Genomic DNA, 23,745 nt, shown 5'->3' on the forward strand with positions numbered 1-23,745 from the left:
TTGGACGGGTCCAGTTCTGGAAGTCGCCACCGGAGAGAAGCCTTTCGGGGACGAGGAATGTCCCCGTAAACGGACAACTGCTCAGGTTCTCGCAACTGGGCATGTCTGCCCTTGGAGCACGCCGGGCATGCGTGCACTGCTGACCTATGGCACTGGGATCTACAGCACCCCAGCGAGATGCGGCCATCGTCGTGTATCATGGCGGATTGCCGCGCTCTATGGCCCAGTGGCAACGACTTGACGACTTCTTCAGACTGCTCCCGTGAATAGGGTTCGGGGGCCGCAAAGTTCCCCGAAGGTCCGGTGTTACAGTCTTCCCAGCGAGACCAAGCCTCACGCTGAGAAGTTCAAGGCTTGATCAGACCCTGTAGGCTTTCCCACTTCCTCTCGCCCTAGAGTAATCGCGCTTCGTATCTCTCAAGGACTCGGGGTCGGCCCCTGAAAGCGCCGCTTTAGGTTATCAGTTTGCTTCGCGCCCACAACACGTAGTGGGGTCCCTGGAATCATTGGCTCTTCTTGCCGCATCGGTTCATGTTCGATGAGATTGGTACTCTGCTGCACACTTAGGGCGAGCCCATGAATGTGTTTGGTGCCCGCTTCTCTTGTGCCACACTCTCAGCTGATGTGGCCCCTCCCGTCCAGCCTTGGTGGCAGAAGACACAATCCAAGTCAATTAAACAGTTGGCATTCGTGCAGTGGCACAACAAAGCAATGTACTTTTAGCTAGACCTTGAGGCTCTTCACAAAATAGGGCACTATAGCCAAACTAGGTACTTAAGTGACACAGCTTGTCCTCCTCTCCCTCCCTCTCTTTTCCTGCTGCCTCCCTCCTTCACTGCATCATTATTTCTCGACGATGGCAAACCCGACAACAGCAACAATAACATCAAGACCCTGGTGGAAAGATGCTGTCTGCTACCAAATCTATCCCGCATCCTTCAAGGACTCGAACGGCGACGGCCTCGGGGATATCCCCGGGATAGTGAGCAAGATCGACTACCTCAAAAACCTTGGGGTCGACGTGATCTGGGTCTCACCCATGTAAGTCATCTACTACCCGGTAGCCTTTCCTGTGACGACCATCGCTGATCATGTTCCTGGCGTAGGTATGAAAGCCCCCAGGTAAGCCGGATCCCTTGCTCTGTCCCGCGGCTGAACCAATCCTGTTGAGGTCGCATACCAGCGTACATGCTGACCGGGCTTCAAGGTCGACATGGGTTACGACATCTCAAATTATGAGAAGGTCTACCCACCCTATGGTACAGTGAAGGATATGGAGGACCTCATTGAGGCCTGCCATAAACGGTAGCGTGCTCCGGTTCCTCGCTACCCTCTTTGAGATATCTCACAACGGTCCAGGGGTATGAAACTAATTCTTGACCTCGTTGTCAACCACACCTCCGACCAACACCCCTGGTTCAAGGAATCCAGGTCCTCCAAAGACAATCCGAAGCGAGACTGGTACACTTTCCTCCCTCCAACCCCTACCCACCCGCATCCACGGCAATGCCCCAACTGACATCCATGGCCTCGCAGGTATGTCTGGAAGCCTCCCCGATACGCCGAGGACGGCACGCGTTTACCACCCACAAACTGGCGGAGCTATTTCTCCGGGCCGACGTGGGAATGGGACGAGCACACGGGGGAGTACTACCTGCACCTTTTCGCCAAGGAGATGCCGGACCTGAACTGGGAGAATCCAGAGACGCGCCGTGCCATCTATGACAGCGCGATGAAGTTCTGGCTTGATAAGGGTGTGGATGGGTTTCGTGTTGATACGGTGAACATGTGAGAGTGATCCAAGCTCAGGACTAATTCGCTTGACTGCCCGTACATCGGGCTCCATCCCGTGGCTAACACAAGCCGGTCCTGACCTGGTCCAGGTATTCAAAACGCCCCGAGTACGCGGACGCCCCCGTTGTCGACCCGCTCTTCTACGAGCAACCAGCATACTCGCACTGGGCAAACGGCCCTCGGATCCACGAGTTCCTGCGCGAGATGAACCGGGAGGTGCTGGACCACTATGGCCAACCCATGACGGTCGGGGAGCTGCCGCACACACCGGACCCGAAGCAGGTGCTCGAGTACGTGTGCGCGAGCGACCGACAGCTGAGCATGGTGTTCCAATTCGACATTGTCAACGTCGGGGAAGGACGCGAGCACAAGTTTGTGTTTCGAGAGTGGAAGCTGCCGGAGTTGAAAGGGGTCGTGGAGAAGTGGCAGCGGTTTGTGGAGGGGACGGATGGGTGGACGACGGTGTTTTGTGAGAATCATGGTACGCAAAGCCTATCTCTCTCTCTCTCTCTCTTTCTCTCCCTCCCTGTACGGTGTATACGCGCCTACAATCGGCCCAGACTCACGAAGATGTCATGAACAGACCAGCCTCGCTCCGTCTCCCGCTACTGTTCCGACCTTCCGGCTGCCCGCACGTGCTCAGCCAAGCTTCTGGCGCTCATGCTCTGTTCTCTCACCGGCACGCTCTTCCTCTACCAAGGCCAGGAGATTGGCATGATCAACATCCCGTCGTCCTGGAACATTGACGAGTACCGTGACATCGAATCCGTCAACTTCTACAAGGCCATGGCCGCCAAAGCGGATAACGATGCGGCCCAGCTGGAACGCCTGCATGACTGCCTACAAAAGCTCGCGCGCGACAACGCCAGGCTGCCCATGCAATGGGACGGCAGCGCGCACGCGGGGTTTACGGACAGCGAGAAAGGCCCGTGGATGAGGGTTCACGATCTGTACCAGGAAATCAACGTGGAGAAGCAGATCCGGGAGGGGGAGGGGTCAGTGCTGGGGTTTTGGAAGCGCATGATTCAATTGAGGAAAAAGCATGCCGATGTGCTGGCGCATGGGACGTTTGAAGGGTTCGAGATGGAGGACGAAAGAACGTTTGTGTTTGGGAAGAGGACAGAAGACGCAAGGGTGGCAGTGGTGTTGAACTTTACGGGGGAGGAACAAGAGGTGAGGTTGCCCGAGTATGAGGGATTGAGGTTTGAGGTTGGGAGCTATGAGGATGCGAAAGAGGAAGAGGAGAGGGCCGAGGGGAGACTAAGGAGGTTGAGGCCGTGGGAGGGAAGATTGTACATGGCTGGTTGTTGAGCATGGGCATAAAAGAAAGGTCGGTGAGGGTGTGGTGGGTTGAACACGGCGTAACCGTGGCGACCTGATGTGATGTTGATAACGCTGGGATGCCCTGCGTGTCCGGTATCCAATCCAGGAACGAGGCGTGGTCCAGCTACGGTGTAGGTCCAACAATGGCAGGGATGTAGTTTGTGCCTTCTGCCGTGTCTTGCACAAAAGACGGGACGAGCCCAGGGGGCAACATCGCACGGCTTGAAGAAATAGGAGTAACCAGGAAACCATCGAGCCAGGTTGGGGGGACCCCCAAGGTTCATTTTCTCAACATCCGTAAAGGAGAGAGCCAACCTTGCATCTAGACCCCGTTGTGAAGATGCAACCTGGCAGGAGCTCTCCTATCCCTGAGCCGAGCTCCTGCTGTCGTGGCCGCCAAGCTGCCAGAGATTGCTGCGGTAGGGGAGCGCAGCATTGGGTCCACAGTGTTGGGCTGCCCCTGGCCAGAAACAGAAAAAAGTGTGGAGGACCCAGGACAGAGCTCCCACAACGAACACGGGGTTCGACCGGACTTGATCTGCCCGCTTCCCCTTCTCCTGTCACCGACTTTCTTCTCTTTTTCTTTCTTCAACTCCTTCCCATAGCTTCCCGTCCTCTTCCTGCTCGACAGTCCCCCATTGGACTGTAGGTAGCAGCCGGTCGCCCACCATGTCGAAACCTCAGAGCGCCAACGGCAGCGAGTCTGAGTTCGAGTTCATCGAAACTCCCAAGGCTCCCACGCCCACCTTTGAGAAGTTCGAGGATTGCGGCGTGCGCACGACTTCGGTGAGTTGCCCCCGTTCCTGACACGGCCGAGGCCGCGTCCTGTTCTTTGCATTGGCCCCGTCAGCCTCGAGCTCGAACCCCAATTGATCAACCCCGCACCGCTAACACGCTCTTCTCCCGCCAGTACCCGACCATCAAGAATGCTCCGTTGCCCGCCGAAGGTTCCGGCAACGACACCTTTTCCAACACCATCCTCTTCGCCATCCTCGGCGGCGTGCCCCTCTGGCTGTCATGGAAGGTCGGTGGCGGTCTGAAGACGGCCATCTTCTTCGGCCTCTTCACCACCATTCCCCTCCTCGCCGGCTACTGGGTCACCGCCTCGTCCATCTCGCCGCGCAAGAATGACAAGGCCCGGGTCCCCGGCAAGCCTATCGAGCACTACCTCACCTTCAAGAAGCCCGAGGATAAGGCCAAGTACTCGGGCCACACCAAGATCCCCATGGAGACCTTCCACGAGATGTACTTTGACGGCGATGTCGACTTCAATGGCGATGCTCTTGAGGTCCTTGAGTACCGCCACGACTGGGCCAACTTCCGCTTCACCTACAGCCTGATCAAGTTCTTCCTGACGGGCATGATCCCCGAGCTGATCATGCACACCAGGTCCCAGGGTAAGTTTGCTGCTCTCTCACCCCCTCTCCCCCTCCAACGACGTTTCCGTCTCAGGACATGGTCTGACCGACCCACCCAGACGAGGAGCAGGTCCGCGACCACTATGACCGTGGTGACGACTTCTACGCCTGGTTCCTCGGCCCCCGCATGATCTACACTTCGGGCCTCATCAAGGACATCAACCGCGAGGAGACCCTTGAGGAGCTCCAGGACAACAAGCTCACCGCCGTCTGCGAGAAGATTGAGCTCAAGAAGGGCGAGCGCCTGCTCGATCTCGGCTGCGGCTGGGGCACTCTGGCCCGCTTCGCCAGCGTCAACTACGGCGCCAAGGTCACCGGTATCACTCTCGGCCGCAACCAGACCGCCTGGGGCAACGGCGCTCTCCGCAAGGCTGGCATCCCTGAGGAGCAGAGCAAGATTCTGTGCATGGACTACCGCGATACTCCGGTGCCCGAGGGCGGCTACAACAAGATCACCTGCCTCGAGATGGCCGAGCATGTCGGAGTCCGCCATTTCAGCCGTTTCCTCAAGCAGGTCTATGATATGCTTGACGACGATGGCGTTTTCTTCCTCCAGATCGCTGGCCTGCGCAAGAGCTGGCAGTACGAGGATCTCGTCTGGGGTCTGTTCATGAACAAATACGTCTTCCCCGGCGCTGATGCCTCGACCCCGCTCGGCTGGTTCATTGACCAGCTTGAGAAGGCTGGCTTTGAGGTCAAGTCTGTCGACACCATTGGCGTTCACTACTCGGCCACCATCTGGCGCTGGTACCGCAACTGGATTGCGAACCGCGAGAAGGTTGAGGCCAAGTATGGCAAGAGGTGGTTCCGCGTAAGTTCCTCCCGCCTCACTCGTTCCATGTACATGGCTCTTCTAACTCTGTAACTACAGATCTGGGAGTACTTCCTCGCCTACTCGACCATCATCTCCCGCCAGGGCAGCGCCACCTGCTACCAGATCGTCCTGCACAAGAACATCAACGCGTTCCACCGCATCGAGGGTGTTCCGAGCCAGGGTGGCCTCCACGCCGCCATTGATGCCACCAAGGCTGACCTGAAGGCCTGGGCTGAGGCTAACGCTGAGCTCTTCCCCAGCGTTCCTGCCAAGCAGTAAATCTGCCCAGGAAGGACAGATGGGACGCTCTTCCAGGCGGGTTGACAGCGGTGCACCGGGTTGAGCCCCGCACTGCGTCCTTGTCTGGGAGGCGGTACATCGAATGGAGCTAACCGAGTTCTCTGGGTGCTCCATTCCACGAACGGCATTGTCATATGCTTTAAAGCTTCTTTGTCATGAAATGACTGCCATGTAGCCCAAGAGGTGGATACGATTGGTCCGAATAACGCGGACGGCGTTGCAATTTCTAAAATAGAAGGGTAGTAGGGGGGGTAGATAGAACTTTGTAATGATACTTGTGCGGGTGCCCCTGGGTCACATCTGGTCGTGATCTTGACTGAGTTTTGGTGATGCCACATTCTTTGCATCGCGTTTAGGATGCCAGCTTTGAGCAATATCTTGTGATTTCTTCCTTGGAGGTGCAAGCTCGTGACATCGTGGCGTATGGTCTATCCCTAGGACCTCCAAGCTCGCCCGGCATGTCATACACATTCCTGCATAGCAAGTACATATGGTACATGGATCGTCTCCATCAGTTCCATCCCCGAAGCCCCCGAAGCGAGAGCGAATATTGCATCCCTTCTCGGCTACTCAGCATCGTCCTTCCACCCAAGCGGCACCAACGCCGCCGCCACGTTGTCCACCCCGCGCTCCGTCGCAAGCAGGTTGTACTGTGACGCCGCGTTGCGCGTATCCAGCACCTCAACGCGCATCCCCAGGTTGCTGATGATTTGCCGCGTGGCGGGGCTGAGGGGCCGGATTTCAGGACCAGTGCCGAGGATGAGAAGGTCTGTGTTGTTTTGGAAGTTAGCCTGAAACCATGGATGTTGGGTTGCAACTCTCCCTTTATCTCCTTGGTTGTAGACAGGATAGAGGACAAAATCTAAGACAGTCTAGGAGGGTCGAGCACAGCGAAAGGGGTGGCGGTGGAGAGGACGATGGCGTAGCAAAAGAACGGTCGAGCGGCGGCAGGAGAAGAGGGGACCCAAGGGACAAAACACTCACCAGGCCTAGGCCAAACCAGCCCCAGCAGCCCAAACGCCTCCTCGCTCACCTCCCACTGCCCCTTCTCGTTCACCAGCCTCCGTTTCCTCGCCCTCCCCTCCTTTCCGCTCGACTCGGCCTCCCAGGGCTTCCACTGAAAGGCCTCCCCGCCCACCAGCAGCGCACCCGCGCCCTTGATGCTCACGCCGCTGTTCAGCTCGAACCCGTTTGACCTACACACATCGACGGCCGTGCTCGGCACGGGCGCGGAGGCCAGCACGTCGAGCTGGCCGAAGTCCGTGGGAGGGGGCTGGTTGGGGGCGGTGCGAGAGGCTTCCTCCTTGCGGTGGGAGGCTTGTGTTTGCGAGGGAAGGTCGGGGCGGATCGGACGGATGGGGTGGGAGGGGCTCGTGTGGATGTCGCGGCTGGGTTTGGGGCGGCGGTGATGGTGGGTTGTGGTTATGCTTCTCGTGATTGTGCTCGCGCCGGGGAGGAGGGAGAATGCGATGAGGGACGTTGCATGGAGGGGAGGGTTCCGGAAGGGCCTTGCTGTTGCGCCGATGGTGGCGGCGGCGGCGGCGGATCGCAGAGCGCGGAGGGTGTGAAGGGTAGGCGATGGGTTCGTCATTTTCGGTAGTTTCACCCTTACATACTCGAGATTGGAAATTGGCTGGGTAGAAGTGCGCCGGCAGCGCTGGGCTTGGTGGTTACAGGTGGTGTGGTTTGGACGTGACCCGGAACTTTGGAGGTGCGGTTGATGCGATTGAAATTTGTCCCAAGCTCGACGTCATGCTTGACCCTCGTCAACCACCAAATAAGCTCGCCCCTAGCCCGGCCAAGACACAACCGGGTACACTGGCCTCTCCATACGCAGTACATATGCCACGCAGTACTCGTACCTGGTCAACTGAGGCCGTGGTCTAGCGATATCTCGGGGAAGTGAATTGGAACACGATCAGCTGGCTTCCACGGAAGATGGCGTAGACTCATGACCGCATCCGCTCAAGACCGCAGACGTAGAGAGCAGCATCACATTGCACGAAACAGCTACTAGGTGGCACGGCACACACGTGGCGCGACTCTTGCTTCGATTGTCTTGCTACCGGGTTACCTCGGCCCCGGCAGTTGAGTTGCTCGATGCGCGAGGTTCCCCGGCATCCTGACTGTCGCTGATTTCCACAGCGTTCTTCCCCTGCCGCCATTGCAGAACGCTCCAAGTCCATTCCATTGTGAGAACCCCATCCCGGAGTAGTAGAAAGCAGCCCTAAGAACAGAGACAGCCAATAACCCCGGCTGTAGTGTGCGTCGCGTTGCATGGCGTGCAGTAGTCCCCCCGTTTCCCAAATGAACACCGAAGCAATGAGACCGTCACCAACCGCGAACCCCTCCTCGTCCCGTGCCATCGACCCCAACCACAGCCATTTATTTCTTCTTCTCGGCCTGGCTCTGCTCCTTCAACACCTTCTTGACGATCTTCTGCTCCTCAATGAGGAAGGCACGGATGACGCGGTCGCGGACGCAGTTGCCGCACCTTGAGCCGCCGTAGGCACGCTGGACGGTCTTCTTGGGCTTGGAGATGTGGGCATACTCGCGGGGGCGGAGAGCGGGAATCTGTGTTCAAAAAAGAGGGCCCGTCAGCAAACCCGTCCAAGGTGCTGGCACGCAGTGGTTCCCAAAAGCATCCATCCATCTGGGCGGCAGCGTTTGTGACGCCGGGGGAGTGGCCGTTGTGTCCAACATCGTCAAGCCTTCTCGCCTGCATTGCTTTGTGCATGTTCATGTTGACGCCATTGCACAATGAGGTCGAAGGCGGTTCGCCGAACACTTGTCGTCATGATCGTTCCTCCTTGTCGTCGTCGTTGTCGTCGCCGCCGTCGTCATCGTTCGGACTCGGCCATCCCCAGGCAACACCAACCATCCCCTCCCGAACTAATGTCACTTATCCACTTACTCCAGGGAGCTTGATGCCGCAGTCGCCGCACTTGGGGGCAGTGCCGCGCTTCTTGATGTGGAGGAGACGAAGCTGACCGCCGGGGGTCTTGACAACCCGCGTCAGGTTCGACGTGGTGTTGTAGCTGTCGCCGAGAAGCCCATGTTAGCTAGGTTGTCTTCCCTCTTTGTTCCTCCTCAGTTCCTCCGTGATTGTGCGACCCAGACTCGACATATTTCTCGGGGGAACTCACGGGTTCCGGCGACGGTATGTGACTCGTGAGGCGGCCATTGCTGCGGTGTTGTCGTCGTTGACGTGGTGGTTTCCGTCGACTCGTTCACGCGGGTGCAAGGAGGTCGAATTTTGAGATTCTACTTTGGAAATTTCTGTGTGGGCGCAGAATGCGAGCCCCACCCAGCCAGGCCGCGAGAGTTTGGGGAAGGGCTGCCACCTGGCAGGCCAGGGATCCCCACCTGGCCGACGGCTGTTTACATAAGCAGCCAGCGAGGTGGCCTTTCCGGATTGTCCACGTTACGTTACGGTGTAATATTCCGCATTTTCGAGGAGATCAGGTAACACCGTCCACCAGCGCTCTGTGTGATGTCGAGCAAACCGGCACGTGCATCGGCATGATTGTGCTGTTTGGAAGCGATGCATATTCTCTGATTACAGCCGGTTTCGGAACAACATGACACTGAAAGAGAGGACTCATAATATTGCGAGACGCTGGTTAGGATTGTCGCGTGTTGCAACGCCCAAGGGGGGAAACGATGCCGAGCGACCCGGTTCAACGCCGCCATTAACTCCAAACGCCGATACCTGGTATCTAGAAGATCAAGCCGAAAGAAAGAGAAACCCATAGTCGCGATCAATCCATAGCGACAAGCTTCGCGCACTCAAGACATGCGCCGTTTCTTGGGATCCGGATCGGCCCAGTCAGGGTGCTCCGTCGGCCTCCACTGCTTAAGGCCGGTTGGATTTTCCTTTCGGCTGGCATACGCCCTGGCGAACACGCCTTCGGTTTGAAGCGCGGCGAAGGCCGAGCGGAAACTTTCGATGTCCTTGTTGGTTCCCTCGACGGCTTTTACAAACGCCTCATATGCAGCTTGAGCTGAGCGTGAAGTTAGTTGGTGCTGCACTTCGCCCTGGGGCTAAGCCAACAGGCAAACAGGATAAACTCACGAGACGACTGTTGGGTGCTTAGCGATTCCAGCATGCGTGGAAGCGCCGAGCGCAGGCTGCGGAGCTGCATCCCAAGAGGTCAGGAGGCGGAAGGCCATTGGGGGAACGCGATGGGCGAGAAAGCTTACCTGGAGATGAGCTTGATTCAAGCTGTCAAGCATGTCCTCGAGCTCCCGCTCTTCCTGCATGCTGTCTTTTGCCGCGGCCGTCTGCCGGTTGGCATTGAGGCTGCCGTTGGAATTGCCCGTGTTGGCGCCCGCGACGTTGGTGTTGGTGGCGGCCATACTGTTGGTGTTGGTGTTGGCCATGGCGAAGCCGAGGTCTCAGGTTGCTGCAGCAGAGCGGGCGGGATGCCCAATGTTGAATGCAGTTGCGTCTTCCTTCCGGCAGTTCACATAGCCCCGAGGATCCAGACAACGGTAGCGCTGGCCGGGCTGTGTGGGTTTCGGAGGTTCGATGCGATGGAGTCCAACCGCGAGGTGAAGCGCGTAATCCAGACGTACTGTGTAGTAATGGCCGTGTAATGAGGATGCGTGCAGGGATCGCTCACCGTCATTTTTGCGTTTGGCCGACGACCTGACTCCCCAATTGGCCGTTCTCGTTTGAAGGGAGACCTGGAAGTCATGTGGAGCTGCAGTGCTGCAGCCTGGTTCACTCGGAAGCTCGGACCATGTCACGTCTGAATCACTGATCAATGACGCTCTCCCGTTCCATCATCAGCCACGAGAAAGAAGCAAACAAGTCCATCCGCCTTGATCGGCCTGATCTGAACCGATTTTTGCCTTTGGGAGGACATCTGGTCCATTTGCCTGCAGGTCGGTCCTATCACCCACAGCCCGGTCTCCAGGCTGCAGGTTACGAACCGTGTCACCCGTCCAACCCGAGCAGCCCAGTCTCATCCGGTCACTCTCTCTTTGTTGACTCTTGGGGGGTTTTTTCGGGTTTGCGAGACAAGGTTTGCTTTATCTCGTTTCCATTTTATTTTTTTCCTTTTTTTTTCCTTCCCTTGCATCTCGGCTCTTGGGAATCTCCGTTACAATATTGACACCTCTGAAATTGCGAAACCTCCCCAGTCCCAAAACGATACCCGTGGATCATCGATTGAGATCGGTCGACACGCACAGTGGTATCCGTAACTTGAGGGATCGCGTGCGCGCCTCACTTGATCAAGACACGCGCGCCTGTTTGGGACGCTGCCAGGGATCCGGTTCCCAGTTGCCCGCCCAAGTTTCCTGATTCTTCTACAACTCCTCTTTTCCCTCCGATACCTCCCCCATCCATCACCTCTTCTCCGTCCTGGCACAGTATTCCCACTGGTTCCTATTGTCAACCATCACCAATCATCGATCGTCACCCCAGTGTCATTCATGGATCCCTCCGGTGCTACCGGAGCGCCTCCGCAGGTCCAGCCACGCCCGCGAAAGCGGCCTCGCACGACCCGTGCAGCGGCCGAGGCTGCAAATGCTGCGACGTCAAGTTCGCTGACCCCCGTCGCACAGGCGCAGGGCTGGGGTGCCGCCACCGTTACCAACGGTCACAACCAGGCCGTGCGCGCGCCCGTCGACACCGTGCCAAACCAACAACCTCAACATCAAGCTCCTCCAGGTTTTCCATCACAACAACTTGACAGATCACATCAGGTCGGCGAGCCCGATGCCTTGATGACCACCTACACTACCGCCCCGCAGCATTCTCAATACCCGGATCCCCAGCCAACTCTCGCGCCGGCGCCTCAGCCCGACACATCCGGCTTGACCAGTCTGAGTGCTTTGGCAGGTGATCCCCAACACCATCAACACGCCCAACACGGCCATCAACACCATCAAGCTCAGCAGCCGGGCCCGTCTCAGCAGCAGCAGCAGGCGCAGGCGCACCAGCAGCAGCAACAGCAGCAGCAACAACAACAACAAGCGCAGCGCGGTGGTGGCAAATCCGATCGCGTCCTCTACCAGGCTGCCTACGGTGCACCCCATCCTCCGAGCAACTCGTCGCCAACGTCAGTGAACAATCCCACCACGACTGCGGCCGGTTACAATTTGCCCGCGTGGACCGTCCCCGACGCGGGTCCTTCAGCGACCCAGCAATCTCCTGCGCAACCCGCATCGTCAATGCCGCCACCACCATCACCAGCGATGACCAGCACCACCGCCGGCCTGGCACCCCCGCCGGAAGGCATCTACCGCACCTTTGAGGATCTTCTCGCTTCGGTGCAGCGGACCGCCAAGGAGCAGGGCTACAGCATCGTCAAGCTGCGTGCAAGCAACTACCGTGAGGGCAAACCGACGCGCTACGACCTCGTCTGCGACCGAGGCGGCGTCAAGTACAACAGCACGGCCAAGAAGCGCAACCCTAGCACCCGTAAGGTCGACTGCCCGTGGCGCGCTAAAGCCGTGTGCGAAGTGAACCTGGGTCATCAATGGCGCTTCGCCGTTCAAGAGGCCCGCCACAACCACGAGGCCCGCGTCGCCGCCGCCGCTCCCGGACAAGAAAACACACCCGTCGCTCAGAGTCTGCGCAGCCTCACCAACAAGGTCGACCGCATCGCGCATGACATGAATCAAAACTTCAGCCGCCTCGAGGCTGTGTTCACCGCCCGGCTCGACAACATCGAAAAGCGCCTCGAGGCTCTCGAGAATGGAGGGAGGCCCAACCCCGCCACCATGGCGCTCGGTGGCGGCGGTGTACCGCAGATGGGCGGTCCCAGCATGCCTACTGCGAATATGGGCGGCAGCGGCCTCGGCAGCGGGTCGCTGGCCAATGGTGCTATGCAACCCCTTGTTGACGGCCGCCTGAGCGGCGTCGAGAGCCGGCTGAGCCAGATGGAGTCGCGTGCTCTTGATGGAATTTCTATGATGGACGACGATGGGAGAGGGTTGTCTATGATGGTCAACTCGTAGATAGGAGTTGGCCGAGGTGAGAGAGATATCGTCGGCGATCAACATTTGCCGCCTGGTCGCTGGTTCCGAGTCTGGAGGCAGTTTCGGCGGTAGCCCCGGATCCCTACCTGCCTTCCACCCAACCCTGACGGCGAAGCGATGAGATTGGGGTGCTTGTGGAACAAGTTGAACTTGGCTCAGGCGGTCTCATCGGATTCGAACACCGTGGATGGAAGAAACCCGGCACGGGTTCCTCACTCGTTAGTTGCTTCTTTTCTTTCTGTTTTTTTCGTCTGATCTCTCCCTGCTTTTCCTCTACTGCGGTTTTTTTTTTCTTTTTTTTCTTCGCTTCTGTAATTGTATATTTGTACTCGGTTTGACCTCGGCGTTCACTGGGAATCGAGAGAACAAACTAGTCTGAAGTGTGTAGGTAGAGAATCTTGTCCTGTGGGTCAGCTGCCGATGCTTCTTTGCCTGGTTGCTCGGCCCATGGAATCGACTCGCGTCTGTCTGGCTCCTTGTTTCTTTCCTTTTTCTTTTCCACTTTCCTCGACGCTCGTTCCTTGGGATTTCTCAGTCTGTTTCTGTCCTTTGAAAGGGAGTGGGGTGTGGCATCATTATTATCATCGCGCCAAAGCGGTGGATACATGGGATGGATGGGGGATGCCTCGGGAAGAAGTGTGGAGGCCTTTTGTCTAGCACCGACCAGCAATTGCTGGGGTTTCTGAGATCGACGTCGGGTACTTAACCATTATACACTGGTATTCTGTGGGAGGACTTTGTCTGCGGTTAGGTTTGCTCTAGGATGTTTCTTCAGCCTGCCCCTCAAAGGACAATAGGGCGATGAAGGCTTTAGTCTAGCAAAGGGATATTACTTAGTTTGTGTTCTCTCCGAATCTCCTTTGCTGCAACCTGAGACCCTCTGCGAACCTCGATTCCAATCTCGAGCTTCGCTCAGGTCCGCTGGTATGGCTGATGCGGTTGATCGACCACCTTGATGCTTGTCCATGCATATACGACACTGCCTCCTCAGAAGCCCCATGTGCGCCTTGAGCTGCTCCTTCTCATCGCCTCGGGAGAGGGCCGAGACGATGAGCCGGGATGCTTTATGGGATTTTTGCCCTTGCAGGGCTCACCCGCTAGTATACCCGGGAGAGAAATGTATGCCCGGGTACCGTGCCGGATGGGACACGGCGTCATACAACTGGATCGTGTTGATATTCATGCAGCAGGCAGTCGACGTCTTCGTCAGAATGGTCAGCCACGTAGGAGTCTTAACTTCAGGGCCTCTAATCAACCGGATTTTAACATGAGACACATGACATGAATAATACACAGTCCCGGCTACGGAGCCCAAGACCTCGTCCTCCTTTTCTCGTACATGTCACAACCACCAAACTACCGCCACCCCGACCTTCATGGACCCCCCCTTATATCCTCGCCCGATCCGTCTGCCTGATCGCCTTCGCCACCTCCTCCCATCCCTCCGTGCCCACCACCTTCCCGCCAAACCTGATCAAATTCTGCTTGTACGGATGCGCATCCCCCTCAAACGCCTTCAGCCTCGCCAGCCTCTTGTCCCTGAGCCTGTTCTTCGGCAGCATGCCGCTCACCGCCCTGCGCAACACCTCGGCACCGCCAAACTTTTCCATGAGCACGTCCATGGTGACAGCCTTGAGCGACCCCGGGCGCGTGTTATGGCGGTAGTACATCTTGCGCCACTTCTTCTTGCCCGTCGTGTAAAGGGCCGCGCAGTTGGTCACGACGACGTAGTCACCGCAGTCGGTGGAGGGGTCGTAGATGGGCTTGTGCTTGCCCATGAGGAGGGTGGCGATGCGCGAGGCGAGGCGGCCGAGGGACGGCGGGGTGACGGCTTCCGGGGGGGACTTGACGGTGCTAAGGGTTGGGTGAGGCGCGGCGGCGGAGATGTGGTGCCATACCCGCGAGTAGGCGAGCCTTGTCTGTATCGGAGAAAGAGTCAGTCGGTCGGTGTTTGCGAGCGGGAGAGGCGGAAGAGGCGGAAGAGGGACGTACGGCTCCAATTGTCTGTGACATTTTGGTTGCTGGGTGAGAGAGCGCCTCGTGGGAACTAGCCCCTCATGAACCGAAGACACCCGTGGCCTCTAGCGTCGAGGGATCGATTGCCTGGGGATTTGGCGTTGGTTGGCTTGTTCGGTCGTCCGGATACTGCAGTCCCTCGACGTCGACGGCCAAACACGGTGGGGGGGGGTTCGAGGAATGACGGGCCGAGACCTCGAAATGTCGCCGGTGCAGGTGCTGATATCGGCTTTGATGGAGTCGTCCATCGTTGGGACCAGAAAAATCACTGAGCGCCTCACCGCACGCGCCACAGCCCGAGCCGGGCCACACCGGGAGGCGCCCCACTTCCATGGGGTCCCTGGCTTGGCATCGCGACGGACCCAACCTGCCCCGCTAACATCGTTGCCCCACGTTAAGTCGAACTTGGACGAACTTGACGGTCCGATCGGACCTCGATTTCAAAGCAGGCCGTTGTTGACAGGGCGGGGAGTGCCGGAGCATTGAGACAGCCTTGTTTTTGTTTTTCTTTCTCTCTCTCTCTCTCTCTCTCTCTCTCTCTAAGACGCAGGTGTCTTGTCTATCATGGCATATCCATGAAAGCTTGGCTCATATCGGCGTGTTTCCTAGCGTGATTCCTCCTCGCTTCTCATCGCTGTTGTTCTTGTAAAACCCCTAATTCTCTCTTCTCCTATTCCTGCTCGGCTGGGCCGAGATCTCCTTCATGTATCGCGGACGGTTTCGCTCACGCTCTGTCATCAAAATTTCTGGATTAGCTTTCGTCGCATCAGTTGGCGCATGTGCCTGGTCGCGGCCTAGAAACGAAATACAACAACCTCATCGAACCACCTCCCTCTCGCCCCCGAAGGATAGACCAGGCAAGATGGCTGTCACAACCCCTTTTCAGGTGCGTGGCGCAGAAGAGCCAGAACAGGCGCACGATGGCCGGGAGAATGGCTCAGATACGCTGTTTTTCTTGCCTGCCTGGATGAGCCCCCTTGGTTGTTTCATACCCCTTTCCGCGGCTGCTGCGACTTGCTGCTTGGCGGCTCGACATGGCATGCGATCGGAAGACTGATGAAACCTGAAACACAGACTCTCTTCGCCGTGCCCATGACCTGCGATGGCTGTGCCATGAGCATCACTGATGCCCTGCACAAGCTGCCTGGCATCATCAAGGTCGAGGCGAGTGTCAAGGAGCAGCTCGTGTCCATCGAGGGGACAGGTTCGTTGTTTGCCGCCCGCCCTAACCTTCTAGGAGAGCCAGGCTTCTCCAATCAATGCATCGCCCTGTGGCAAAGGGGAGGGGTCAACATCGTACGGTTTTCTGACTAACCTTAAAACCCTAAATAGCGGCCCCGTCGGCGATTGTCGAGGCGATCCAGGCCACGGGCAGGGACGCCATCTTACGAGGGTCAGGGTCCTCAAACAGTAAGTTCTGTGCTATACCCGTGTCTGCCTTGCTCAGAACGCACCCTTCTCTGGTTGCAAGCCACGGCATCCGTGACACGACATTGCCAAGGACAATCCTGAAATATCACCACGAAACCCGAGGCTGATTCGTTTCTCCATTGCCTCTTTTGCCCGCATCCCATAGGCGCCGCAGTTAGCATCCTCGAGACGTACCACCATGCGCATTTGCAAGAGGCAAAGGCAAACACGGCCGACGCCGCCAACCCCGGTAGCTGGATCAACCAGAGACTGGTCAGGGGCCTGGCGCGCATGGTGCAGGTCAGCCCGACCGAGACGGTGGTCGACCTGACCGTCCGCGGCGTCCCCCCGGGAACGTACCGCGCGACGATCCGCGAGTACGGGAACCTCAAGGACGGCGCGTCGTCAACGGGCCCCGTCTGGGCTTCCCAACAAGGGAGCAAGGAGGCTGAAGGTCCCCGGGGCTACCTAGGCACAATCGAGGTCGGCCCGAACGGGTACGGCAACACGTTCCTCAACCGGCCGTTCCAGGTGTGGGAGGTGATTGGGCGGGCGTTGGTGGTTTCGCGGAGCGATGAAGGCGACGGAAAGCCGCTGAGCAACGAGGAAGATACCGTGGTGGGTGTTATTGCGCGGAGTGCCGGTGTGTGGGATAATGACAAGACGGTGTGCTCGTGCACGGGCAAGACATTGTGGGAGGAAAGGAAGGACGAGGTGGCCAAGGGAATGCTATGATGATCTGATCTCGACGATAAAGAATGGAGACTGTGCAAAGCACAGGCCATGACCCTCTGGGTGAGGATTCTGAGCTCGTTGTCCTGTGTCGCCCTGGCACGTGCTCTGGCCCTTCTCAACGAAGACTGGTTCCCTTAAGATACCAAACATGATATCCAAGCTCTGTTATACATAGGTTATTAGCCCGGGCTCTTTCCGCGGTGCCTTTCGGTACTCTAGAAGTGAGCCTGGGTCCCTGGGCTGGAACCTTTGCTGAGATCTCTTTCTCCTGCTCAGTCATACCCGTTTTATATTCCCAACAACAGGGAGCAGTGTATCCTCCAGGATGACGAACGTGTTTCACACGGCTGACGCTTGTGAAGTCGAAGCTCCACCTCGCCTCCCCGACAACTCGCGGAGTGTATCTAAGAGCTAAAAAAACACGTGCCTGACATGCCTAGGCGGGAACCAAGATGAGACGAATACGGGTACAACAATCCCATTCTCTGACCCCCGGGATACGGTCCGGGCGCGGCTTGACCCGACGATGAGTTGGGATGGGGCTTTGAGATTCGCATTTCTCGCGCTCCTTTCTCCACAGCATGGCGTCTCTTCCCCTATCCGGCCAGACGGGCTGCTCATGGCCTTCTCCGATGTCCCAAGACAGGACAAGGCAGGGCTTGCAAGGCCTTGCAAGGTGTCGACAAGGTCTGGAAACGTAGCGCGGATTTAAGCTTCGTGGGACCGTGGTTGCGGCTGGCTCTGAGACAGAATGTCCGGTACACTGGCCTGTAAGACACGGGACCTCCTGCATCGGCGTGTCAAGTAGATACCTAGATACCTTCAGGACTCAAGCTCAAGGATCGGCGATCGGAGACGTGCCTAGCAGAAGCAATACCCTTGTCACCCCGCCATGGGCTTCTCGGCCCTTTCCAGGGCAGCAGACCAGATCACACGGGAGCGCCCCAGAACCATATCGCGCCCAACCACGTCGTTGATCCCTTTTTTTCGGACAGGCCCCAACACAACTTCAGGCCTGGCTCTGTATCACAGCACCTCTGTTTGGAAAGGCAAATGGACGGTCAAGGGAGAGTTTCTTCAGCATGGAATTCCAAGTTGGGATGTGGAGAAACTTGAGGGGTACGGAGCAAGGCACGTTTCGGCATTCGCACGTCCGGTTTAACGCCCAGGTTATGCCTCCACAGGACGGGTACGTAGCTCAGGGGTCTAGCCATCGGGACAGGGATGTCGCTGGCTTGAGGGTTGAGATGGTATCGTCGCCTCGATGGACATCAACAGGCCCTGAAAAAAAAAAAAAAAAAAAAAAAAAAAAAAAAAAAAAAAAAAAAAAAAAAAAAAAAAAACTGGAGAGTTATCTCGAGCGGAACCTTGTTATCACGGGGCAGTCAGCGGTCGCGATCGTGATCGTGTGTGATATCACATCCAGCACGAGGCCAAGAGCGACGACGTGCTTGCTCGGTTGGCACAATTTTCGCGTCGGTTCCCCGCATGGCACGGCGACTGGCCACCTGGAAACCATGCCGAGCATGCGCTAGCTGTGCCATGCTTGAGGACTTGGAGCTCATCGGTGGTCCACGATCGAGCACCACACAGCAGAGCGTTCCTCCATCCACAGCTCGGGATTTCGCGTCTTAGATCCATAAATAGTGTAGAGGGGGTGATGTGATGGCGCGGCAGCGTGGTTGAACCGCCAGGCGGGCAGAGCACAAGGTCGGTGACATGCATCTGGCCAAGCCGCTTGCTTGCGGGCTGTCATGATGTTACAGCCTCGGACTCGGTCAGGAGCTGCCGGGCTGGTTGGCCCTCGGGGCCGGTCATGGATTCTAACCACGAACGGGAATGGCGCCACTCCCGTTAGAGCTCCCGGTTGGTCGGCGTTTTGGAGACACGTGCCTGGGTCGCAGCAAGTTTGCCAATATCCTTGATCAATCGAGGCGGGAGCTTGCACCGTGTCCCTCACGGGCCCTCTGCTACGCGCGCCACCGGTGACGGTCCTGCCACAGCCTTTCTCGCAAATGCTAACGTGGTTAGCACGGCTGGCGTCTCTGTGTGCAGCTGCCATGGGCTGTGTGGGAGTGATTGATGTTGAACGACTTCTCAGCGGACCGTAGCCGCCCTCCAATGCAAGCGGGATTGGCTGTTAACCCGGCCGCGACCTGGGCCAATTGGCGGGCGGCTTGGGGTTCTGGGGGGGATTGGTGCATGAGCAACGGAGAGCTGTGATTCGCAGCGGTGACTCTGGGATCTGTGACAGTCGTCGGGCTTCCGCATTGACCCCCGAGTCTCACGAACAGCCACCCGCCGAGCCAAGACGTGCCGTGAGTGGGCCATGGTGTCGTTGAAGATGGAGCAGGAGCTCCTTTTGAGCGGGACGCTCTCATACTAGGTGCTTTTCTTTTTCGCCAGAGGTTGCTGTCTGCGTGAACGGGCTGGTCACTCTGGGATGAAGGATGCCACGGAAACCCTTGGAGACGTGCTTGGCTCTCGTGGGCTTCTCAGCCTTCCCAGTGAGACCACCAGCGGGAGTAGCCGCCCTGTCTTCTGCCGGGAGTTGGATGAGCCTCAGCGGGTCCCGCATGCTGCTCTGCATGCTGAAGTAATGAACATGCAGCGACCCCGTCCGGCTCGCTGGGCAGCGGAAAAATGTACAGTACGGAATGCCGTCGTTCCGTTCAGCAGGGCATGTTTGCGGTGGAGAAAAGCCGGCGCAAACAGCACAATGAATGGGGATGTTCCGCTCGCGTGTCGATCCGGCAGCTGTGGGCGTGGGACCGTTCGATTCCTTGCGCAAGGGCCCTGTGAGCGCACCGAGGCGAGCGTGCTTCCAGAAGAAGGGTTAGAGGGTTGCATGGGTGGTTCGACCTGTGCGCCGAAACATTCGATTTCGGGTGAATGCCGAGACCGCTACGTTTCTCCGGGGGAGAGCTTCACTTGGGACGAGAGGTGGGAGAAAACGCCACCTCCAAAAAGGAGGTACGTATCACAAGCCAGTGGAACATCGCTGTTGCAGAGTTGAAAAGCTAATTCCCCATGACGGGGCTATTTACGTGCATACGGCTCCGCTGGCCCCGCAATTGAATGTCTCGGAGGTTGTTTCTTTCTCCCGCCCAGGTTCAGAAACTTGGGTTCATGATCTTGTTTCCTCTTTAGGCAGAGACAAACCTTGACAGGGCATCTGCGACCACACCCAGTGCTTGCTGATCGAGAAGTAGGTCTTCAAGGGGAGCTGGGGGAGATGTACGGAGTCTTTGTAAGGCGTTCCTGTTCAGGCCCAATGAGCGATGACAGCCCAAGGGCCAAATGCCCAGGGCAGTGGGACCTGCATGATCGCCCTCAAGGTCCCGTCCCAAGACCGACCGGCCCTCCATCTTCAAACGAACCCAGCCGGCGACCGCCCTGGATGAAGCCTCGCTTGCTTCTTGCTTGAGAAGCCTGGATTTTTGTTACCCTGCTGGCTGTCCGGGAAATTTCCCCGTTGGTTCTCCTGTTTCCCTTTGGTAGTCCTGACCTAGGTCGTACTCAGTACCCTGCCTTTCATCTCATCCATACCTTCTTCCTCCTTTCTTGTTGACCTCCGACGGCTGAAGATCTTGATACCCTTCGCTCTCTCTCTCTCCAAAAAGGAGGAAAACAAGAATCAACACTCTGCAGCATTCTGTACCATAGACGGAACAAGACTCAACTTTGTGTCAAACGCTGTAAGAGGGCGAGGTTGACGACGCGCTTACACGACACAACCTTTCTCAAGGTACACCACATTCGCACTTCAGCCACCCCGGCGCCATTCATCGTGCACGCATCCGTTGCAAGACAGTCAACTTCAAGAAAAAAAAAACCATCAAACTCGGGTCAGCCGCCATCGACAAGATCCAACCAGTCCTTCTCCTGGTCGGGCTTATTTTTGGCTTGAAGGCGTACGATATCGGACAGCGCCGGAAGTGCGAAAGACAAAAACCATTGGGCATCCAAACGACCAAGAGGAACTTCGCAGTGGGGAACGCCGAGACAACGAGCAGCTGGATGGACAAGACAGAAGCAACGCTGTTGTTGAAGAACAAGGCTTGCAGCAGCTGACTCGAACGAGCCCAGCCCCCCGTTGCCGCCCGCCCAGAACATAACTTCACAGTAGCGCCCACATCGCATCCCACCCACCCTTGGTTCTGGTCCCCTGGCGGACACCAGCCGAACACAGAGAGGAAAGCGACCCTTGCCCAAATTTGAACCTTAAAAACGCCCACCCAGCCCCTCAACCGCTTGTCCCACCACCCCGAATCCCCGAACGTGAAACCATCCACCACCCCCTGGATATCCGCAACCGTGCAGTCCTGTTTGAACAGGAAAAAAACACATCGCGACTTCGTTTTCTCGAGCGCCGCAAGACTGCCCGGCTTTGACAGCCTCTGCAACTGCTGCCCTTGAGAAAACATGTCGCTTAAGCAGGTGAGTGAGGAGAGAAAGAGAGCAGCCCCTCCGCAGAGCTCCCTACGTCCCCCCTCCGGCCCAAGCACGGTGCCGCCTGCAAAGGTGCCGATCGCTTGTGGCAGCCCAGCGCAGCTTGCTTACACACGCTCCCAACGCAGGAAATCGAGACATGGGTCGAGGCCCTCGACTACTACGACAACAATGAATTCGACAAAGCCCTTCAGACATTTGACAAGATCGCGGACACGTCCAAGATCTTGTTCAACATGGGCGTCATCAACGCTACCCTCGGCCAGCATGAGGAAGCGGTAAGCTACCTAGCGAAAAGCGCATACGTCCGAGACAAGAGACTAACATGCGGTCGGCAGGTCGAATGCTATCAGCGCGCCATCAAGCTAGACCAGTATCTCGCCGTCGCCTACTTCCAACAAGGCGTCTCAAACTTCCTGCTCAACGACTTCGAAGAAGCCCTGGCCAACTTCAACGACACACTCCTCTACCTCCGCGGCAACGCCCTGATCGACTATTCGCAGCTCGGTCTGCTTTTCAAGCTGTACTCGTGCGAGGTCCTCTTCAACCGCGGTCTCTGCTACATCTACCTCCAGCAGATGGAGGCCGGCATGCAGGATCTTCAATACGCCGTCAAGGAAAAGGTGGTCGAGGATCACAACGTCATCGATGATGCGATCCGAGACGAGGCCAAGGTACGTCTTGTTGCGAGTTCATTCTTGCCGATGAATAGTCGCCACTGACCTTTGCCAGGGCTACACCGTCTTTTCGATTCCCGTCGGCGTGGTCTACCGGCCAAACGAGGCCAAGGTGCGGAACTTGAAACAGAAGGATTATCTGGGAAAGGCCCGCCTGGTCGCTGCGTCGGACCGCAACAATGCCTTTACCGGCTTTGCCGGCGCTGAGCTGAACAAAGCAGTAAGAGGGCCTTCCGTCTTGTCCCTGGACCCCATCGCTAACCAACCATGAACAGATTACCGCCCCGATCGAGAACCGTGATGACCGGCCGACCGAATCTCTTTCCTTCGCCGCCAGCAACCTCGTCAAGCCTGGCCTGCAAAGCCGGCGGCAGCAATCCGAACCACCAAACAACCGCAACGTCTTCCCCCCAACTCCTCCGCCAGAGAACGACAGGCCTGGCCAGATGAGCCGCGGCCAGTCCGTGCGCAGTGGAGTAGCAGGAACCCGGCCGGTCCCGAGCCGGCTCAATCTCGAAAAGGCCCGCCCCAGCGACCGCTACGAACGTACATCCCCGGATGACGGCGGCCGTCCACGACCCGCCCGCTCCGCTTCGGCGGCCCCCTCAGCAGCCCCCTCCCGGGGGTTTTCGCAACGCGGGGATGCGCCGAGCAGGAACAGGAGAAGGGACGACGACGACGATTATCCGGACGATGTCTACGACATGTACGGCGGCGGCGGCGGCGGCGGCTCCAGGAACAGAAGGTCACAGCGCAGCGTTGGCGGTGCCAGCCGCAGCACGCGAGACCGGTACATTGAGGAGGAGGACGAGGAAGGCAGCGACTACGACGACGCGTCGTTCGACGAGGGCGAGTTTGAAATGGTCACGAACAGTCGCCGAGGTCCGGGCTCCGTGTCAGGTCGGTCCAACCGGGGGTCGACGCGGCGGGATATGCTCAAGACGGTCCGCATCAAGGTGCATGCTCCAGGCGACGTGAGATATGTGGCGGTCGGCCCGGCGATTGAGTTCCCTGATCTCGTGGATCGGATTCAAGAGAAGTTTGGCCTCAGGCGCAAGTTCAAGATCAAGATCAAGGACGAAGACTCTCCTGACGGAGACATGATCACCATGGGTGATCAGGATGATCTGGATATGGTCATGTCATCGGTGAAACAAAACGCGAGGAAGATGAGGTCGGACACGGGCAAGATGGAGGTGAGTTTCAACCCTTTCGCCTTTGAACATCGGACGCAATGAAAACTGACCCTTTTCTGCGTGCAGATCTGGATTCAGGAACTATAAAACGGAGTTGAGAAGACGGACATATGAGGTGTTTGCTTTTCGCTGTTTTATACCCCCCCAACACCACATACCCAACACATACGCACACGCCGACAGTCTTGCCTGGCGTTGACCATGGCGATAATGATGCATGCACACGTACACCCTTCATGTCAAACACATCCTCCACAATCTACTTCGTTTTGATGACACTATCTACATCATCACGGCTCTCTATTTCTTCCGATGTTTCCTTGATTTGGGAGGGCGGCTGCTGCTGGCCGGTTGCACGCGATGAACCCTAGGCCCGTCCCTATTTTTTTTTTTTTTTTTGTTTCTCCCTCTCTTTTTTGCATACCCTCTTCTGTGTCTCTCTAGCATCATGTTAAAGGAGTCTTGTGGAGTGGCGTTGGATTGTCTACTACCTACACGGTACGCACCCCCCGGTATTAGGCAGAATGGGGGCCTTGAGAGTTTCGTCAATGGATACGAAAATGTTGTTCCATTTTCCATGGAGGGGAAGTGTTGGGCGACGAATGTGCATTTACCCT

General features: G+C 57.4%; 9 protein-coding genes across 9 annotated transcripts; 5 read left to right on the forward strand and 4 right to left on the reverse strand.

Annotated features, from left to right (window-relative positions):
• Positions 1 to 856: 856 nt before the first annotated feature.
• VTJ83DRAFT_1291 (uncharacterized protein) lies at positions 857 to 3,105 on the forward strand (the record flags this gene model as incomplete). Its single annotated transcript, XM_071007434.1, has 7 exons — positions 857 to 1,041; positions 1,107 to 1,122; positions 1,208 to 1,305; positions 1,360 to 1,461; positions 1,537 to 1,788; positions 1,884 to 2,275; positions 2,378 to 3,105. The coding sequence occupies 7 exons, from the start codon at positions 857 to 859 to the stop codon at positions 3,103 to 3,105; spliced, it is 1,773 nt and encodes a 590-aa protein (XP_070870644.1).
• Positions 3,106 to 3,786: 681 nt separating this feature from the next.
• Positions 3,787 to 5,628, forward strand: VTJ83DRAFT_1292 (uncharacterized protein; the record flags this gene model as incomplete). Its single annotated transcript, XM_071007435.1, has 4 exons — positions 3,787 to 3,903; positions 4,028 to 4,514; positions 4,595 to 5,346; positions 5,407 to 5,628. 4 exons carry the CDS (start codon positions 3,787 to 3,789, stop codon positions 5,626 to 5,628), a joined length of 1,578 nt encoding a protein of 525 aa, XP_070870645.1.
• A 587-nt stretch (positions 5,629 to 6,215) lies between these two features.
• Positions 6,216 to 7,240, reverse strand: VTJ83DRAFT_1293 (uncharacterized protein; the record flags this gene model as incomplete). The annotated part of the gene is made up of 2 exons (XM_071007436.1): positions 6,216 to 6,418; positions 6,634 to 7,240. The coding sequence occupies 2 exons, from the start codon at positions 7,238 to 7,240 to the stop codon at positions 6,216 to 6,218; spliced, it is 810 nt and encodes a 269-aa protein (XP_070870646.1).
• A 794-nt stretch (positions 7,241 to 8,034) lies between these two features.
• Positions 8,035 to 8,833, reverse strand: VTJ83DRAFT_1294 (60S ribosomal protein eL34; the record flags this gene model as incomplete). The annotated part of the gene is made up of 3 exons (XM_071007437.1): positions 8,035 to 8,223; positions 8,564 to 8,687; positions 8,796 to 8,833. 3 exons carry the CDS (start codon positions 8,831 to 8,833, stop codon positions 8,035 to 8,037), a joined length of 351 nt encoding a protein of 116 aa, XP_070870647.1.
• A 605-nt stretch (positions 8,834 to 9,438) lies between these two features.
• Positions 9,439 to 10,032, reverse strand: VTJ83DRAFT_1295 (uncharacterized protein; the record flags this gene model as incomplete). The annotated part of the gene is made up of 3 exons (XM_071007438.1): positions 9,439 to 9,653; positions 9,725 to 9,788; positions 9,853 to 10,032. The coding sequence occupies 3 exons, from the start codon at positions 10,030 to 10,032 to the stop codon at positions 9,439 to 9,441; spliced, it is 459 nt and encodes a 152-aa protein (XP_070870648.1).
• A 1,059-nt stretch (positions 10,033 to 11,091) lies between these two features.
• Positions 11,092 to 12,621, forward strand: VTJ83DRAFT_1296 (uncharacterized protein; the record flags this gene model as incomplete). Its single annotated transcript, XM_071007439.1, has 1 exon — positions 11,092 to 12,621. The coding sequence occupies one exon, from the start codon at positions 11,092 to 11,094 to the stop codon at positions 12,619 to 12,621; it is 1,530 nt and encodes a 509-aa protein (XP_070870649.1).
• A 1,409-nt stretch (positions 12,622 to 14,030) lies between these two features.
• VTJ83DRAFT_1297 (mitochondrial 54S ribosomal protein uL13m) lies at positions 14,031 to 14,655 on the reverse strand (the record flags this gene model as incomplete). The annotated part of the gene is made up of 2 exons (XM_071007440.1): positions 14,031 to 14,561; positions 14,635 to 14,655. The coding sequence occupies 2 exons, from the start codon at positions 14,653 to 14,655 to the stop codon at positions 14,031 to 14,033; spliced, it is 552 nt and encodes a 183-aa protein (XP_070870650.1).
• An 865-nt stretch (positions 14,656 to 15,520) lies between these two features.
• Positions 15,521 to 16,803, forward strand: VTJ83DRAFT_1298 (uncharacterized protein; the record flags this gene model as incomplete). The annotated part of the gene is made up of 4 exons (XM_071007441.1): positions 15,521 to 15,544; positions 15,733 to 15,862; positions 15,991 to 16,068; positions 16,235 to 16,803. 4 exons carry the CDS (start codon positions 15,521 to 15,523, stop codon positions 16,801 to 16,803), a joined length of 801 nt encoding a protein of 266 aa, XP_070870651.1.
• Positions 16,804 to 21,228: 4,425 nt separating this feature from the next.
• VTJ83DRAFT_1299 (uncharacterized protein) lies at positions 21,229 to 23,215 on the forward strand (the record flags this gene model as incomplete). The annotated part of the gene is made up of 6 exons (XM_071007442.1): positions 21,229 to 21,243; positions 21,384 to 21,533; positions 21,594 to 21,929; positions 21,988 to 22,152; positions 22,208 to 23,128; positions 23,195 to 23,215. 6 exons carry the CDS (start codon positions 21,229 to 21,231, stop codon positions 23,213 to 23,215), a joined length of 1,608 nt encoding a protein of 535 aa, XP_070870652.1.
• Positions 23,216 to 23,745: the final 530 nt, after the last annotated feature.

Source organism: Remersonia thermophila, chromosome 1 (genome assembly GCF_042764415.1).
Source record: "Remersonia thermophila strain ATCC 22073 chromosome 1, whole genome shotgun sequence".
Classification (NCBI taxonomy): domain Eukaryota; kingdom Fungi; phylum Ascomycota; class Sordariomycetes; order Sordariales; family Chaetomiaceae; genus Remersonia; species Remersonia thermophila.